The sequence below is a fragment of the Ostrinia furnacalis genome, unplaced genomic scaffold (assembly GCF_004193835.3).
Source record: "Ostrinia furnacalis isolate ACB-3 unplaced genomic scaffold, ASM419383v2 OfSCF6389, whole genome shotgun sequence".
Lineage (NCBI taxonomy): Eukaryota > Metazoa > Arthropoda > Insecta > Lepidoptera > Crambidae > Ostrinia > Ostrinia furnacalis.
In genome coordinates this window covers 171,115-190,423 of record NW_021136628.1, presented here as the reverse complement: position 1 = coordinate 190,423, position 19,309 = coordinate 171,115, and the positions used below count along the sequence as shown (strand labels likewise).

Genomic DNA, 19,309 nt, shown 5'->3' with positions numbered 1-19,309 from the left:
ACCTCTTTTAAGTACAAATAATTAAACCCAGAGCAATTTATAGCGAACGTAGTGGGTCAACAAATGTTGTATTAATTTACATGTCGATTGGAAAACGATATTCAGAATGTTAATTTTAAAAGCAGGTTTTTACTCTAAACATTTCCTATCTAGTTTCGACATTAGTTTTTCTAATTGTATATCTCGTTTATTTATGATAACACCTACACCTGCATCGAGGATGACCTTTGTATTGGCAGACAAAGGTAGTGAAACAATAACATTTTGTCACTCATTATGCAAATTAATGCATAATCCGCACCCATAGGCCTTGTCAATTTTGTTTTTGCATAAGATAACAAGATAAATGTCGACTGAAACAGAGACCGAACTGCTTCAATGATCTTGAATCCCTTGAAAGATTTACGAATATACTCAAATACTTAACTTTAGGCTATGGTGCCTAAATGTTAATCGGCCATATGGATTAGCTTTACCCAATATCAATTGGCTCGTACTTAAGTGGTAGCTGTAATACTAGTATACCTACGATAATAACTGAGATGGACAAGATACGCAAACGAAGTAAACGTTTCATTTGCCGCAAAGTACTACCACCGATAGGTAGAGACATCAGGGCCCCGATTGCGCTAATTTGTAATGTCTCCAATTCATTCGCGTTTCATCTCCAGGCTATTAAACTCCAGTCTCATACTTTTACTCATAAGGGCAGTAGCGTTCCGATTACGTTACACCTTCGTTTGAACTAGCTGCCAAAACAGCTGATGTCCGTTCGTCGTCCAGTTGCGATGCAGTTGAAAATTTTTAGCGTAATCGGGGCCCTGGCTATACATTTTTCTTGCAAACACATCTGTCACAACACAACTACATGAGATGGCACAATTTGTACCTTGATATGCCTCCAATACATTCGTTATACCGTGAACTCTGATTTCTGCGTGGATTACATTATGACTCAGTCTTATTTACGACTTTCGAGAAATTATTGACCGAAGTTAAGTTTTCAAACGATTCTTTGTTTGACGCACATTATGGTCAGTCTTTTATTTACCGGCTTTTAATGTTTTGAGTATTGTGAAAATCTGTTTGATATTGTAAGACCTCCTGTAGCTTGATGAATTTGATATCGTAAGTCGATAAATTGAAATTTGGTAGGTATGACTATGAGTAAGTAGAGCGTTATCGTATATGAACTAAAATTGATTAAATTAACCATAACAACAATAAAAGTAGGTCACAAATTAATAGAAAGATACCTAATGATACTAATTATAATTTTACCATTCTAAACGTATAAGTTACTACCTCTGCTCTGCTCATTATTTAGTCGTGTCACAATTCTTTTGTATTCAACAAAGATCATTCAATTTACGATCTGACTGGACACATGCAACTAAAACAACATCATAATAACAAACAACAAATCAACGTGTAGGCATAAGATTGAGAATGCGCTACTGTGTGTGGGAGTCGAAATAAATCAGAAAGACACACAATATGCTTCGAATTAATCACTTCGGACCTGGACATAATCAACTCGAGAGTCTTAACTCCTTATAAGGAAGCAGCGGGTGAATGATTCCGATAGTTTCGGCTGAGCATTCGGCTTAATAGACAGATTCGGCTATAATATTCATTTAATTATATTATCGAAGCGATGATTCGCCACACGAGGTTGTCTCTGACATTGAAGGGTCGTTGACTCATCTGACACAAGCCGTGGGACTCCCTTCTCTTGCGTTTTTTTAATCCGTTTAATATTTCAGAATATGCACGGATTAGGTTTCGGATCATGTTCAGATGACTCTACAAAGTTGTCAGAAACTTTTCTTTTACCTAAAGTTTTGCAAGTAATAACTCTACATGACATTTTAACCTTTGACAGAGCTAAAAATATCAAGAATTTATTTACTTTCTCGCTAAATAATAATGAGCAGTATTCAAGTACATAAACAGATTTGTAAACAACTCACAATCAGTCACGTTACATAATGTGGACTGTGTAGGTGCCAATATCTATGCCGCTGATTGTGATTGACGGGTACACTATTGCTCACACATGTCAATATTGATTTCGGCTGTTTGATAACCGTAGCAGAGCATCTCATCACAAGTTGTCCATGAAGCGGATGCGAAGGTTCGTGGGTGGAGCCCCCTCCTCGCTTCGCCATTCTAATTAGCCATTGTGGTAGTCGGTTAAGTTTGCGATCGCCGACACAGTCAGCTCTCCGGCGCCGCCGCAGCGACACGCGTCCTAAGCGCGCGCGCGGCCGTCCCACCACGCGGCGCTCACGACAGTGATGACGATAAGTGACACAAAGTGCTCCCAACAAACAAAACAAAACTACAAAATGTGGATATTTAACAGACACTCCCAGTGCTAGTTCTAATCGTTCGCGCCACAAGGTAAATGCCATTATGCTCTACCCACTAAAACTGGCACCATTGTACAGAGGATTCTGGGAAACCACACAATCATATAAAATCCATTCGGCTATGCTCTATAAATCGCAATCGCGCTAGAAATGCCAAGGTTATCACATCAGTGAAACATAATGAAGGCAAGAAAAATCACAGGTAATTAAAGGCGATAAAGAAACTATAGAGCGTGTTCACGGAAAATATGTGAAGAGAAATGTCATAATTTGTGTTGGAGGACGAGTGATAAGAATAAATTATGTAGTTAACGAGACCGGTTTGTTAGGAGCTGTTGATCGCGATAACTGGCCGGCTCCTGTTATTCAATAAAGTTATTTGTATCTGGTGTTAAGCGTGGAGCGATTGTGCATGCCAAACTAACCTTCGGAAATAACGTCGCTTGCAGCATGCACCGCATTGCATCCACACTCCTCAGCCGCATTATACTAATGTCCTTTCGTGCGCACGCAACCTTAGGTTCAGTGCTCGCGTACTGAAGGTTCAAATTTATTTGGGCAACTAACAGCTAGAAAAGCTAATCAATTTAGACAGACATTTCAAATTGTACGATGAATTGCTAATCGTGAAAGCTGTTCTGGGAATGACCGTAAGGGGGACGCGGAGAATAGTTATTACCTATTTTGTTTGCCGGTAGCACACCGCTTACCTCCGCTTCATATCTAATTTCATTCTTAAGAGTGACTGGAGTCTTCAGGAAATACAGTTTATTGAGGAAAAAGCATTCATAATTGATCTATATTTAAACATACGAGGATTGTAATGTGCAATGTTGGCGTTCAATTTTACACAATCAGTGCGTTTTAAAGCAAACAGAATGTAGGTAGATATGTATATGGGTGCAAGTTCAACCAGTCTCAAACTCTATTTTTTATAAAGATTTCAATATTCTTTTTCCTTTCTTTTCATCGTCCACTGCTGGACAAAGGCCTCCACCAAGGATTTGAACAAAGACCAGGCGCTTCCCGTAACCTTCACCAGGTTTTCGGTCCAGCAAGTTAGAAGCCTGTCTTTGTTACAATTTCGGATAACTGGGACATGTAAAGGTGACTGATAAAGAGGAATCCCTTCGAACGTAGAGTCATCACGAACAAAAACAATACTAGGCATTGCCGTAAGAACATCAGTGTTCACTTAATAGTACCTCGTAAATATTGATAGTAGCTAATTGCTAGAACAATTATTTCTGTGATCTCTATGTGCGACGTGTCTCTAACGTAGAGAACAATGTTCTCGTTAGAATTACTTGTCGTTATGTAGAGTCACAAAACATTGTGAAGAATTCTTACATAGGTTTACAGTACTTAATCTTAGTCAAGGAATCATTATCTACATAGATGGTAAAACTAAAGCGTACGTAAATTACAGACTCTACATGATTGACCATTACTATAATCATTGTAAGTACTAAAATGCTGTTGTCTACTACACTACGAGTATAATAAGTATAATCAGTCTGTGATTCTGCCTATAAACAATGCTTCGTTGTAGATAAGCAAATAACGCACGCCATTATAGCCAACAAACTATTAAACAATATTGCTGCATACACAAACCTTAATGTATTTTTCAATCATATATTTTTAGTATTGATTTGGAGCGTTCAAAAATTATCGTCAGCATTTTAATACCTAAAGATAGAGATCGCTTCCTAAGATGAAACTTCCTAAACTGTGCTTTCAGAACAATGATAAGAGGGCAAAAAACATGTCTTATGCCCGTTTTCACCATCAATCCCTAATTTTTAAGTGACCCCTATGGTAACACATAGCAGGAATTTTGTTTTCTTAAAGAAACTATTTGTTAAACTTAATAATAAGTGAATTAATATTTAACGCACGTTTGATCGCTCATTTCATCCGTAATAGGTTTAACTTATATCATTTTACGTCAAGTTCCAATAATTTTTAGCCGTCCAATATTTTTCCGCACTACTTGTAAAATGTAATACTTGATCAAATTCCGTTTTCATAATATACGAGTATGTATAGTTAAAGTAAAATACAGTTTGTAATCTAGCCCGTTCCTTTTATCAACAAACGTCAATGCTTATCACTGGCGTCGGGTCCAGTGACGTCCGCTTTCGATTCAGAAAATACCCTGCAGCGCCACAATGTTATCAGCACGGTGTCTGAAACGGGAACTAAGGCGCCAGCGTGAAATTACGGCCCAGGAGTATCGCTTTAATCTTTCAAGAACTGTATTATTTTCTACCAATGTAGAAATTTTCTTGAAATATAAACTAAGGCTGAGTTGCACCATCTTACTTTAACTTTGACAAACGTCAAAAATCTGTCAAATTCCATACAAAAACCACCGGTTATGGTCATAATTACGGTCAAAGTTAGGTGGTGCAATTTAGGCTAAGTTATTCAAATTATTAGTTACGTTTGATTGATAAAGTATGTACAGTCAAAATCAAACAGCTCATGACATCCAAAGTATTCCAAAGTAGCCAAAAAGTTCGCAACACGTCCTTGTTACACTAGAATAAGGTTTATCAGATTTTTGGTCACTTTGGGTGTCACAAACTATTTGACTGTACATAATAATACAGTAAGTGAAAAAATAATGCGCTAAAAAAACATTTTGATCGCTGTAAAATTCTTCAAACACTCATAAGTAGATTAGCTCTAACTAGCTAACTATTATCTTCTTTCACGCTTATAATAGAGATCGTTTTCTGGAAATGTTACTATGTTTCTCAGAACCATGAGTCATGGTGAGCACAATTCAGACTTTTGTACGGTCAACTTTTTGCATCGATGACTGTTAGTCATCGGGCTAGGGATAGCTCAATTATCAATGAAGTAATCGAATACGTAAGAAACATGTGAATGAGTTGGCCATTGAGGAAAACAAAAAAACGTTTTAAGTTACGAAAAACTGACTATCGTCTTAAACTTTTAAGTTTCAGTTACCTAACTTCTGCGGTAGAGACAATGTAAAATCGTGATAGTGTTGTATAATTTAATCAAAAATTGATGTTACGCTACCTGTAATTATAATAATTATAGTAATAATCAATCTTATAGTTATCAAAACGGATATAGATTAGAATTTCCTGCCAATAACGTAACAAACACTATCACAAGTATCACAACCCGTCCTCTATAAGAAAGTGGAAATTCGAATACTTATTTACCTATCTCGCTGCGTTTTTGGAATAACAATAACCGGTCATAGAGCAATTAATCGGTATCGCGTCGTATCAAATGATTACGATTCTCGATGTCAGCGGTGGTGACGCAACGATCGCAGTGACATCACCGCGTGTCAGCTCGCGTCACACGACGCCTGATACACCCAACTTGTTGATGCACGTTCAACTTGTCATAGGCAATAAAAAAATAGAGTCAATTCAATTCTGTTTCCGTAATATGTAGCTTAAATTCGTTGATTAGGACCTCCGAACTCCGAACCCCTTTCAACAAGTTCCAAAAATTTGATAGAAAATGCATGTCCTATCTGATTTCAAGTTTCTCGTAGCAATTTCTTTAACAACATTCCCTTACTACGAATTTCGTAGCACAGTTTTCGACTACACATTTCTTTTGCTTTTTTAAACGTATCTTATCATTTTCTATGTAGTAATTAATGTTTCACGCCAATATTATCTATAAGTATGCAAAGTTCAATAATGATAAGCGTAACCCGTAACCAAACATAGGATTGCATGTGATAATAAATAGTTAGCGATGAACTAACATTACTCGGAAGAAACACAAGTAGGTAAATTGATAAGGCTTATATTTCACCGTAAAAACGACGATGACGTCTCCAATCAAAGTTGATTATTATTTATTAGGATGACACATAACCTACTTGTATTACATGAATTTCTAAACAACCATTTACCTGGTGAGTCACAGCACCAATTATATAATTAAGCGCAATAATAAATACAGTTAAAAGGAGTTGATAGTGATTTACATAATTAAAACCAATCAAGAGAATAAGGTCTTCATTTACTGACGATAAGTTTTTTACGTCCTATTGTCTGATGGGATCTATTGATGACGACTTGCGACATTTGAACTAGGGTTACCCATTAAAGGTTAAATTAGGAAAATAGTAGAATAAAGTTCCGATCAAGAGATTTTCGGCTTAGTCAAAATCTCGCTTATTGTTTTATTTCTTGAAAGTGTCATTGTGTTCTTAATTTCTTAACAAGAGCATGTTAAAAATATTAAAAGTCCTATTCTTACAAGTAATATTTTTAAATGAGGTAGTCATTTAATTTTTAGCGTTAAGAGTTTATAATTTACAATGTATGAGGTAGTCTCTAATTATATTGTGAGAAAGTTTCTGAAGTGGAGACAGACAACATGGTCTTTATAGAATAAGAATGAATACTCGTATCTTCTGAAGCATCTATATTGCTTATTTTTTCTTTTTTGGGGAAAACCATATAATAGGCAACCCTGACACAGAATGGGTGTTCAAACAGTGCTGAGGATGTGAACCGTAGGCGGGCCATCAATATGCGTCGTCGGAGACTGTGCGTTCGACACTCGCACGCATGCCTTGAATGCTTGATTGATAGCAACCGGACTCTCCAGTGACTCACTCTTCGATATTACATTACATCAAATGGTTCCTTTGACCCCATTCATCGGGTTCAATAAGTGAAGTCCTTGCACTAAATTCGAGCAAACTATTCCCAGAACAGCGGCGTGGCACTGAGCTACAAACAACCATATATCAACCTAGATCTCCCAGTATCTTTTGTCTCAAAGCAATTTAGATAACGGCTAGTTCACGACACGTTAAGCCATAATAGTTATTAGGCTCGTAACAAACACTTAACTGCTGTAATCTGAACCCCAATACGTAACCATTTAATGAACAATGATAGTGTGCTATTGAAATGCAACTGCATTCAACTATGTTGTATGTATTTGCATACTTTACGCCTAGTAGAAAACACATTAAAGTCAATAATCTATATCCATAATTATCCCATTCTTAAGCCATGAGGCAATTATTACCTTGTACCTTCATATGAACCCTAAATAGCGTAAGAAACAGGGAGAAGAAAGGGAACTGTTTGAACCTGATTTCAGATCCATATCTGACATGTCAATCCTTAATTTACGTTGACCTTTTACTTAACTAAAAAGATCATGAACTCCTTTTACTCATCCAAAATGGCGTAAGATCTGATTCCAACAGCCTTTTAAAATGTACCAATAACGTGCTCCAAAAATACAATTAGGTTAATATTATTTTAAGACAAGTTTACTTTTCCTTAAACTAACCAATTGTATCCTCTTTGCAGATACCACTAGATGGCAGCAGCCTGAAGCACAACGGCAGCGCCAAGGACCTGGCGTCCGTCATGGAGAACCTGAAGAAGAGCTCCCTCGTCTCCCGCCAGAACCAGAGCCTCAATACACAAGTCACGAGTTCTGCTCAACAGGTGAGCGCCATGATTTCTCTCGCTATTGAAAATACTACACTGGACCATAAAGGAAAAGGGTCAGTTAGAAAATGTTCAATATCTTTAAAGGTACTTGACCTAGCTTTATGAAATAAAGACTAAATTAATTCAAGTTTATTTTCAAAACTAGCGGCCGCCCGCGACTTTGTGCGCGTGGATCTCGTTTTACCCCCCTTCATCTATCTTACGCGGTTCAGATTTTTTCATACAAATGTTTTTTCCCGCTAACTCCCGTTCCCGTGAGAATTTTGCAATATCCTGTTGTAACTAAGCTTTAAGTTTACTAAGGTACCTGCATGCCAAATTTCAAGAGTCTATCTTACGCGGTTTAGATTTTTTCATACAAATGTTTTTTCCCGGTAACTCCCGTTACCGTGGGAATTTTGCAATATCCTGTTGTAACTAAGCTTTAAGTNAAACCGCTTAAGTTAGACGCTTGAAATTTGGCATGGAGGTACCTTAGTAAACTTAAAGCTTAGTTACAACAGGATATTGGAAAATTCCCACGGGAACGGGAGTTAGTGGGAAAAAACATTTGTATGAAAAAAACTAAACCGCGTAAGATAGACTCTTGAAATTTGGCATGCAGGTACCTTAGTAAACTTAAAGCTTAGTTACAACAGGATATTGCAAAATTCCCACGGGAACGGGAGTTAGCGGGAAAAACATTTGTATGAAAAAATCTGAACCGCGTAAGATAGATGAAGGGGGAGTAAAACGAGATTCACGCGTACGAAGTCGCGGGCGGACGCTAGTACCTAATATGTGCCTGAGTGACTAGCAGATTCGACCACGAATTCATTTCCATCGATACCAAATAGACGATTAAGTAACTCGGTACTTTTCAATAGAAGAATTTAGACGAATTATTCTTTAATGTATTTTTTTTAAATATGCTTTCAGAATACGAGTAGGCACTGTTTGAATAAAGTAGTTATTATCTGTTTAATCGCCTAAGTTTGTCTGAGGCCACGAAATCGATTATCAAATACAGATGGCACAACAATAAAGAATTAAACAAGTGGTTTATCTGAAATTATTTAAATGCGCAATTAGGAGCACTAAGTATTGATCTGCCATTGAACTATCAAAAACGAATCCGCCTAATATGCTAAGTATGCAATATGTAATAAGATTAAATATAAATAAATAATGCCAACGAAAACTATTGCAACACAACAACACAGTAACGATGTCGTTTTGCTAGCCTAGGATGCGCGCCATTATTATTGTATTATCAAGTTTATCGATTTTTGATGATAGACCATTTGTCATCTATTAACGACGATAGCCTTACGATTTACCTATCAGATCAAGGTAAGTAACTAAAAAAACTTCGATCAGTTTTCCGAGATGGGCGGTAGTAATTTACTTAATTACGTTCGAATTAATCTTTTAATCTATCCAAACACCTAACCTTAAAAATATTAATTGAAATGAATTGATCATCATTTGGTAATGCATCGGAAATGTCTGTAATGCATTACATTGACAAATAAATCATACAAACATATTAATCCGTAAAGTTTTGGCAACTTTACGACGAGGTTACGAGCCAAAACGGTCAAATTCAATAACATTTACTTTATTTTATGGGACATCTACTAATGTAATGTCTAACCGTACTAATTCACATTTTGTGTCGAAATCCATAGACCTATTTTATTTAAATATAGACAGCTATTTCCGTACCGGCCTCGGTCGGTACATAAAATGGGCAAGATTTATTTTGAAGTCGCACTGCGTGAAAGTAGAAAAAAAGATACCGGTATACATATTTTGAGGGATAAGTCAATAAATAACTCAATTTTGCTGTATCTAACAAAATAAATTAATGTTCTCATAGTCAATTCGACAATTTCATTGTGCTAACTTAATAATTTGCTTGGGCCAAACGTCAAAATGAACACACCAGAAAAATCCAAACAATCCAATTTATTCAAATCCAAGCTTGGCATGGAATCTATGGAATTAGAACACCATGCACTCTTTTGTCGCCCGATATTTTTAAATAAAATATATTTATGGGAGTCATTAGCGACGCATCCATGGCTCATGTACTTAATTCTGTTTTTACTTATTTTTTGCTCCAAGATAAAGAAACTGAAATAACCTTCAAAATATATTCAGAGGTCTTTTTGAAAATTATCTACCACACCATGGGATTTTCATTTCGATGCATTTAAATTATTTGTGGGAAGATTTAGAGGTGTTAAGTCATGACAGTATGATAAGACGCTGCCAGGAAAACCTTAAATTAATACGTCTCTTTGAGTTAAAACGGACAGCACTTACGAAGCAGGGGCTCCTAGTGTCATAATACGAACAAGCAATTAAAAAGTCTCGTTTGTCAGTCAGCCGTTGCCCAGCAGGGAAGTTGGCGAAACGCCAAAAAACATGGCGTAACGTAGGTCGGAGGCGGACGTAGGTGCGCCCTTAGTATGGATGTTACGTTTTTGATGTGTACCTCAACCTCTCTCACCAAATATCGTATATTACAACACTATAGAAAATCCTATCATGATGACTTTACAACCCTGACATAAGAATGATAAAAAACTGATTAACCTACAACTTAAGAGGTTCAAGTGGATCGACTGGACAAAATTGGTAGCAGCAAAACATAACGTAGGTTAAAGTAATAAAGACAGATTTGGTGCAATTTATCGATTAATAATCCGATTGTTTCGTAACATCACGCAATCGGAAGGCGAATAATCGACATGATAAGGCGTTTGTCAGTCATCACGTTGTAAATTATTTAATTTATATTCATAACGGGTCCACGTGGTATGTCGTATGAACTGGATCCCCCACGCTATGGTTCGCAGACGACATTCATTTTGCTTATGAGGGCTGGCACTCTGAGCCCAGTATTACAATATTATTATATTATTTATTATGTCGACATTTTTCTTCAAACTTCTCTTTATTATAAGCTTCATTATAAGGTACCTATACCTCTGCAAGGAAAGAAAGCATCTGTGATGTGCTAATGTGATAACTAATATAGTTAGGGAGTCTATATAGGGAGGGAGGAATTAGTGGTTGAAGCCATTGGGCTAATTTCGCTGCAAGTCCGCTGAAGATTAAGGCCAATGGCCTTTCAGATGATGTATATTCTCTTCTGTTCTTTTCTTATCTTCATAGGCTGGTTTACAAAACTGCATTTTATTCATAATTAAGTGTCGTTCGTTGATACGGGCCTGAGGATCAAGGTCATAATTCGTTGCATCTCGCCCACGCGAGCTGATGCTGATTCATGCGATTTGCTTCTCAATAGCGGCTGTAGATGCCAAAACAAGATACCTACACTATTTTTCTTAGGAAGTTTATATTAAGAATGAATAAGTTGGCTGTGGTAAGAGCTAAGAGCTGGTATTATGTAAATGGCGAAATAAAATTATTGTAAATTGTAACTTGCAATCGAATCATACATAAAATAACTTTTCAGTGGGTATTGCAATTACTTACCACATGGCAACAGTTTTGTAAAACGGAAGAAACTTGGTAATAATGTCTCATTCAATAGAGTGATAAATTAGAGAATTGNGAGAATTTCGTGATATCAAATAATTTGTAATAAGTAGTTTTTGTAGCTATCTTATTATCATTACTACTGTCAGCCCACTAGTTCGTGAACTGTAACATTCCCAGTCGTCGACAAATAATGTTGTCGATAGTAATTTTACGAACCGATCTCTTGCGCTATATTTAAAAAAGCAAAGTTATTTCTGTAATCCTATTTTGTCATAGCCCTGGCTTTATTTACTTCGGCCGTAGGTGCGCCAAAACGCGTGACGCTGCTCTTACACTCCTCAGCATTGGCACTGAACTCCACGATTCTAGTCTAGATAACGATTCCGAACGAAGAAGACGCAGACTTCCCTCAACTTACTCGCACAAAGGTTAATTTACTGGTAATACTTTGAACTCATTATCACAGTGCACCACATTCGACTATAATGTTGCATTTATCACTTCGAGACCGTATCTGGTCGACACGACATAAATCGCGTCATAATAACATAAACATTAATGCACCGAACATCATTTGCAGATGGTATCGAGTACCACTTCGAGCAGCGCGGCGACGAGCCAGCGCGTGCAGAGCTCGTCGCAGCGCCTCCAGCACATGACCACCTCCGAGATGAAGGCCAGCTCCATGAAGTCCGACCTCTCGGAACTCAAGAGCTCCATCTCCGAAATGAAAAACCTTAGCAACACGGCCAGAAACTTCGGGCCGCGGTGAGTTACCCACACGTCCACTATTTATGCTCCAGTTTCACAGTTTTTTTTCGCTAATCACCAACATAAACGCTTTAACGTAACACATGCTAGTTAGAACAACTCACCTGTGTGGCCTTGGCCATCGGCCAATTCTTACCCGCTCATTCCCCGATCTGTTTGCAGTACCATACCGACAAACAATAGCAAAACACGGTTCGCGGGAGATTTTCCCAAATAAATTTATGCTAAATTAGCGGTTTGTGTTTAAACTTTGAACGTAAATATAAATATCCTGTGATTTTTTTATTGTTAGAAGTGCTTTGTTCTCGTGTTATTTTAGTTTTCTCCACGATTCCAGATTGAGGAGTTCGATGGAAAATATAGTGGATCAAGATGATTTGGCGGACCGACATTTGGATATTAGGGATCTCAGCGATATGGGAGACATGAGTGATATGGGGGACATGAGTGAGCTGTCGGCTGATGGGCCGTTGGTGACTTTCCCGGAGTCTGACACGCCGCCTCCCATAGTCGACAAGCCGTCGCTGCTGACTGCTAGCACAGCGTCTGTAGGCTCCAACGCCGCCAACGAGCTAAAATACAGCACCGCTCGTGTGACCTCAGCAAGTTCGACGCGGGTGGTCACCGATGGCTACAGTGCTTCCAAGTCCGCCGCCAACAGTGCCAAAATGCGGCGACTCCAGCATGGAGACGTGCACTACGCGGAACACAGCGCCGCTGGAGCGTCACATCGACTGCTGCAAGCTGAAGGGCTGACGGCGGAACAGAAGGCCGCATACTCACAGGTTAGTTTCAATTGATCATATTCATCTTTAACCTTGGTCTTTAACGCATTAAAAAGCAGTGTTGATTAGTTTTCTTTGATTACGAATATTTTTAATGATAACTAATTGCTAATGCGAGATTTCGTTGACATAAATAAATGTGATAAGTAGATGCAGTGCGTGTACACACGTTCGGCAGAATATAAGTATTATTTACAAATTTCTATGGTCGACGAAGGGGATAACTCTAAGCCATAAAGGCGCGCCGAAGGACGTGACCTCGCGTGTACCCGACAGATCGATAGTCTAGAGCGGCGCCTCAACCACTACACCCCCAAATCGCGCAGTGCTGTGCGGCTACTTGCCTCGATAACATCGAAAGACGCCTGGCACGCGGCGGTCGCGTAATGATAAACACAATATGGCCCGCATAGTCGCGTTTGCGTCCAGGATGCTGCGCCGTGGAGGATCACCGGGGGCGGTGAGCTCATTTATCTACGGCCGCTTATCGCCGCTTTTGCCGCACCACGCTCCTCTCAGTCAGTGCCTGACCGTCGTGCGCGCGAGCACACGCGGAAGTCAATTACTGCGCACGCGCGAAGTACACGAATAGTCCGTCTTAAATTTAGACGCGGAATGTCTGCGGGCGGGGAGTCGGCCCCGTGGCCGGTACACCGCGGTGTCCTGTCACGCTTTTCTCCGCGGCCACAGAGCCCTTTGGTGAGAGTTATCCTACCCAAAAAATCCCTAACACTCCACATACTCGCACAAACTCCAGTGATCGTAAATGAATACTCCGAATTCGCCGCTATTGGCCTATATCCAATGGAAACGATAGGATGTGTAATCCGGGCCGTGACGTTGGACAGTTTTTTAATATAGTTTTTGCCGGGAGAACTTGTGAATTCAGTCGTAACATGTCTATAGGACAACGTACACACCGGTCTAAATCTCGCTTAGCGTCTCAGTAAAATCAAATATTTATTTTGTGACTCGCGTAAAAACAGCGTGCCAAACTCGCTAAACATTGTTGTGACTTCACTTGTGATAAGAACTTAGTGTGTTTGGAGAGCAGTTTATAATTTTTGGGGAAATTATAATGGGTCGATGAGTCAGGTCCGTTTCTGTTGGAATGGTGAAATTGATAGGGGAATGTTACGGTTTTAGGAGCAGAGATCGCTTAGGGCGGGCGAGGTGACCGCGCAGGAGGCAAACAACATGTCGGCGTCGAGTTCCCGGCTGCAGACGGAGGCTTTCAGCGCCGAGAAGAAGGCCATGGCCACCGCGCAGGCCCGCCAGACCGTCACCTCCAGCGGGATGTTCAGCCACAAGGAACACTCCAGCATCGCCCAGTCCAACATGACGATATCCAGCAAAAACATGTCCACAAAATCAACACTGCTCTCTTCACAGGTGAGTTTACAGATTTATACATTTTAGTGACAGTTTTTAATTTTGATTAGGCGATAAAACTGTAAGACCACGTTAAAATAACTACAGAATATAACTGTAGAACAACTCAATAATCATAACTGTCATAATAAGGCCCTACTATCGACTACTACCACAACTACCCACATGAAAAATATTGACATCTGCTGTAATCAATTGTCAACTCAGATCTTTGTTTAATAGTCGTATTATTAACAATATTTCATAAGAGATTCTGAAATTGAATTAACCGAAAATTAGCTACGATCATAATAACGGTAAATATTACATAGGTATAATTATCTACCTAGGTACTTACAGTAAATATGATTTCAAAACATGAAGATCAGACACATCAGAAGTTATTTTGAAGATGCACAATATTTTAAACCTACAATTTTGTTTATTTCAGATGAGTCATATGTTAAATGGAACAGGCAAACCTGGAGATGAGGATCTTACCAACCTTACATTTGAAGACTTAGAAAAATTAAATGGAAACTCAAACCAAGGAGATGTCGAAAGTGCAATTCAAAAATATGCATCTAGAATGAATGCTTTTATTACTTCAATCAAAAATAACCAAATAGACATGAAAAACGCCTCGGTACATTTCAGCAAACTGAATGAAATGGTCAGAAGAGCGTGGGCGGTCCCTACATACGGACACGAGCTAGGATATTCCCTTTGTAATACGCTGAGGATATCTGGAGGACTCGACATTCTAATGGCTAATTGTCTAGAATCTAGTAATCCTGACTTACAGTTCTCTTCAGCAAAACTTCTTGAGCAATGCCTTACAACAGAAAATAGAGCTCACGTCGTGGAAAATGGCTTGGAAAAAGTTGTCAACGTTGCCTGCGTTTGCACAAAACACGCGAATTCAGTCGACCACTCGAGAATAGGCACTGGAATTTTAGAACATCTGTTCAAACACAGCGAGAGCACGTGTAGCGACGTTATCAAACTGGGAGGTCTAGATGCTGTGTTATTCGAATGTAGAAAGAACGACGTCGAAACGCTACGGCATTGTGCAACGGCCCTCGCAAACTTGTCTCTCTACGGTGGTGCCGAAAACCAAGAAGCCATGATCAAAAGGAAAGTCCCCATGTGGCTTTTCCCATTAGCTTTCCACAATGACGACAACATCAAATACTACGCATGTTTAGCCATCGCAGTTTTGGTGGCCAACAAAGAAATCGAAGCAGCCGTCCTAAAGTCTGGAACACTGGATTTAGTAGAGCCATTCGTTACGTCACATAATCCGTCCGAGTTCGCACGATCAAACCTTGCCCATGCGCACGGTCAAAGCAAAAATTGGTTGCAAAGGCTTGTACCTGTATTGAGCTCAAAGAGAGAGGAAGCAAGAAACTTAGCAGCATTCCATTTCTGCATGGAGGCTGGAATCAAAAAGCACCAGGGCAATACGGAGATATTCCGAGAAATAGGTGCTATAGAGTCCTTAAAAAAGGTAGCTAGTTGCCCCAACGCAGTGGCTTCGAAATACGCTGCGCAAGCACTGAGGCTCATTGGTGAGGAAGTGCCCCACAAGCTGTCTCAGCAAGTTCCTCTGTGGTCGATAGAGGATGTACGAGAATGGGTGAAACAGATAGGATTTTCCGAATACGCGACCAACTTCTACGAAAGCAGAGTCGACGGTGACTTGTTGTTGCAAATATCTGAGGAAAATCTAAAGGAAGACATCGGTTTACAAAATGGAATCAAACGTAAAAGGTAGGTCTAAAGTCTTGATATTAAATATTTTGTGCGAAACTTATTATCTGAATGGTCAAATTAATGTTCAACTGATAACTTTTCGAAGCTAAGGTCAAATTACTGCACCATTTATTTTATCAGTTCGATACCGGTAAAACGTTCACAAATTCAAATATTACATGATATAATTTTTGCTTCCAGATTCACAAGAGAGCTTCAACAGTTGAAAAAGATGGCGGATTACACGTCTCGGGATAGGAGCAGTTTGAACGAATTCCTACAAGGCATTGGACCAGAGTACACAATTTACACGTACTCGATGCTGAATGCTGGCGTAGACAAGGAGTCCATTCGCGGGTTAAGCGACGAACAGCTGGAAAACGAGTGCCGGATCGTCAACAGCATCCATAGACTAAGGATACTGAACGCCATCAGAGGTATGTACAGACTAAAATAACCAAATGACTTCCTTTAATATTACGTAAACGAGACTATCGTACATAAACATGCAGCTTTATTTACGGTAGCCTCATAAACATAATTTTCAGGGTTATTTTATATTTAGTCTCCATTAATAATAATTTGTGAAAATTAACAAAATGTCACAAATGCCGCTAGAATAGTCAAGACACAGCCTTTTATGTTGGCTTCTTCATTATCCCGGTTGTGAGTCATTTACTTAATAACAATAATTTTGTCTCTTATTTTTAGAAGCGGTAGTTTATGTGCTTGTTTACCACTTATCACTTTTGTATAGGAACACGGCTTTTCGAGGTTAGGTATTTCTTTGCATGCAGTAGGTAAAATCTTCGTTATTTTGAAATCGTCGAAATGTAAACAAACTGCTTAAGTTTCATTGTTGATTTGAATTTAGTAGGCTACTTAACTATTAGGTATAATTTTTATATTAAAATTTCTTTTATTATGTAAGTAGTAGTACTAAGTATAAATAAATATGTATAGTAATTACGACCTAAATACTTAGTTGGCCATAAGGACTACAACAATACATAAATTACATGATAATAATATAATAATATTAGCACTGTGAGAAAAACGTTAGGCATTTGTTTTCAAGACGTACTATTTATTTAAAAACATTGTAGTGTGTAAAGCTGAGTATGTTTGTAAGCACCACTTTCTATTAATATTTTTTCACAAATTTACACAATCGCAATCAGTAAATGGAAATAGTTTGTTTACATGTTTGGCTTTTTCTAAATAAATTAGATTTTACGGAACTGCATGTTACAATAAGTAGACACAAACTGAATTAAACCAAAAAATTGTAGACCACAAATTCTTACTAAACAAAAGTTTGTAATAATAACTCTGTGCTTACTTTCAGCATACGAAAGCACACTACCGATCAAAGGCGAAGAAAACATGGAGAAGAATTTGGACGTTTTCGTCAGCTACCGACGGTCGAACGGCTCGCAACTGGCCAGTCTTCTGAAAGTCCACCTGCAACTCCGAGGGTTCACAGTCTTCATCGACGTGGAGAGGCTAGAAGCTGGGAAATTCGATAACAACCTGCTACAAAGCATTAGACAAGCGAAACACTTCCTGCTGGTTCTGACGCCGAATGCGCTGGACAGATGCAAGGGCGATAATGAACAAAAAGACTGGGTGCATCGGGTGAGTTGAAATACTTTTCATTGGAAACCGCGCGAAACATAATAACAATTAACGTCTAGTTGAATTGAAGTAAAAGGGCTTTAACAACGATCTACTTCAGCTGTAAAACACCGCCGGCGCTGTTACCTTGACCCCAGAATAGATTGCCTCGACTCGAGTAGATTTATGGTGTGGCTATGGTGTTGGTATTCCTAGTACAGTCGACAGCACATTATAGGCTGCCTATTGTAGTGTATTACAGTTACCTACATAAGATGATGCTACAGTATTTAGTCACAAAAGTCGTCTGTATATTTTCAAACGATACGATCAAGGTGCAATTTTATAATTTTGCTAAAACTTAAAACTCGTCAGTCACGTCCATAGCATAATAATTTATCCTTGAGATTTAAGTTATGGCGCATAAAGCTAAGCGTCCACATGTCGGTATCGTACGCATCGGACGTATCGCACGCAACGGATCGTAGTATTATTTATGTGGAAACTCATATAAGTGCGTCCACCTGTCCGCATCGTACGCATCGCACATCCGATACGATGTGTTTCGTACGATGCGTCCGCTGCGTAGGTACGATACCGACAAGTGCTTACGCTTAGCTTAAGCTGAATGTCTAAATCCTCAAAAATCTAATAGAAGTGAACACGGGACGTTGTTATTGTTCCTTGTGGTTCCTTGAACTCCATTTTGAAACCAAGCCTATACTGAAACTTTATGAATTTCCGTAACAAAGTATTTAAATTGTAATTCATTAATTTCCAGGAGATAGTAGCAGCGTTGGAGTCGCAGTGCAACATCGTGCCGATCACGGACAACTTCGACTGGCCGAAGCCCGAAGACCTGCCCGCAGACATGCGCGCGGTTTGCCACTTCAACGGCGTGCGGTGGATCCACGACTACCAGGACGCGTGCGTGGAGAAACTTGAAAGGTATTTGAAGAATAATACTTAAACGCTCTTTAATAATAGGTACTAGCTCTAGGTTCTAGAAAACTAACTCCTAAAACTTAGATGGTAGAATGACGGAAATCTAACTACCTACAAAATAATGGTTAGCTAAGTACGTTACGACTGCTTATTCCGTACCGTATTTTCACGGATTCGAATTGGACGTAGGCCTACTTATTGCGTAACCGCTCTTCGTATGCGGTCTTGCAAACGCACGACTGCATCATGATGTCTAGCTCGAAAGGAGTTGCCCTGGGCAGTAGCAGTACCTTTTTTCTCCATAAATGAACAAACTATTATAATGAACATGAAATTAAGACCACTTCAACATACTTACTCGTAACTGCCACAGTTTTTACCTTGATGTGCCATTGTCGATCCTAAATAGTTATTGTAAATGTGTCAAAAAATTAACTTTAAACCTAATCCTTCTTGTAGCTTCCTCCGCGGCAAGTCGAACCTCGCCAACCGGCTGGACGGGCCGCTACGCTCACGTGACGTGTCCGCTCCGAGCACCGCCGCCATCGGCCGCGGCCCGCCCAACTACCAACGCATGGCCTCGTGCGAGAGCCGCGGCAGCGATAAGGCCGATTGACTAGAGGCTACCATACACGCCCTGCCACCCGTTAGGTAACTAACATTTGTGTACTACTTAGCTGCGAACGTCAATTGTTTTTCAACCGCC

General features: G+C 39.3%; 1 protein-coding gene across 6 annotated transcripts in view; it reads left to right on the top strand.

Annotated features, from left to right (window-relative positions):
* Positions 1-19,309, top strand: part of Sarm (sterile alpha and armadillo motif) — a 77,012-nt gene that overhangs the window by 56,375 nt on the left and 1,328 nt on the right. For 3 of the 6 annotated variants that reach the window (XM_028317625.1, XM_028317627.1, XM_028317626.1), the window contains 9 exons: positions 7,718-7,858; positions 11,940-12,127; positions 12,468-12,915; positions 14,062-14,307; positions 14,738-16,059; positions 16,243-16,478; positions 17,390-17,679; positions 18,440-18,606; positions 19,063-19,254. In XM_028317625.1, coding sequence (XP_028173426.1) covers positions 7,718-7,858; positions 11,940-12,127; positions 12,468-12,915; positions 14,062-14,307; positions 14,738-16,059; positions 16,243-16,478; positions 17,390-17,679; positions 18,440-18,606; positions 19,063-19,219 — 3,195 coding nt within the window. In that variant the 3' untranslated portion in view covers positions 19,220-19,254. Of the gene's footprint in view, positions 1-2,214; positions 2,407-7,717; positions 7,859-11,699; positions 11,800-11,939; positions 12,128-12,467; positions 12,916-14,061; positions 14,308-14,737; positions 16,060-16,242; positions 16,479-17,389; positions 17,680-18,439; positions 18,607-19,062; positions 19,255-19,309 lie in introns of those variants that run through there. The other 3 variants (XM_028317628.1, XM_028317629.1, XM_028317630.1) reach the window with 3 other exon arrangements.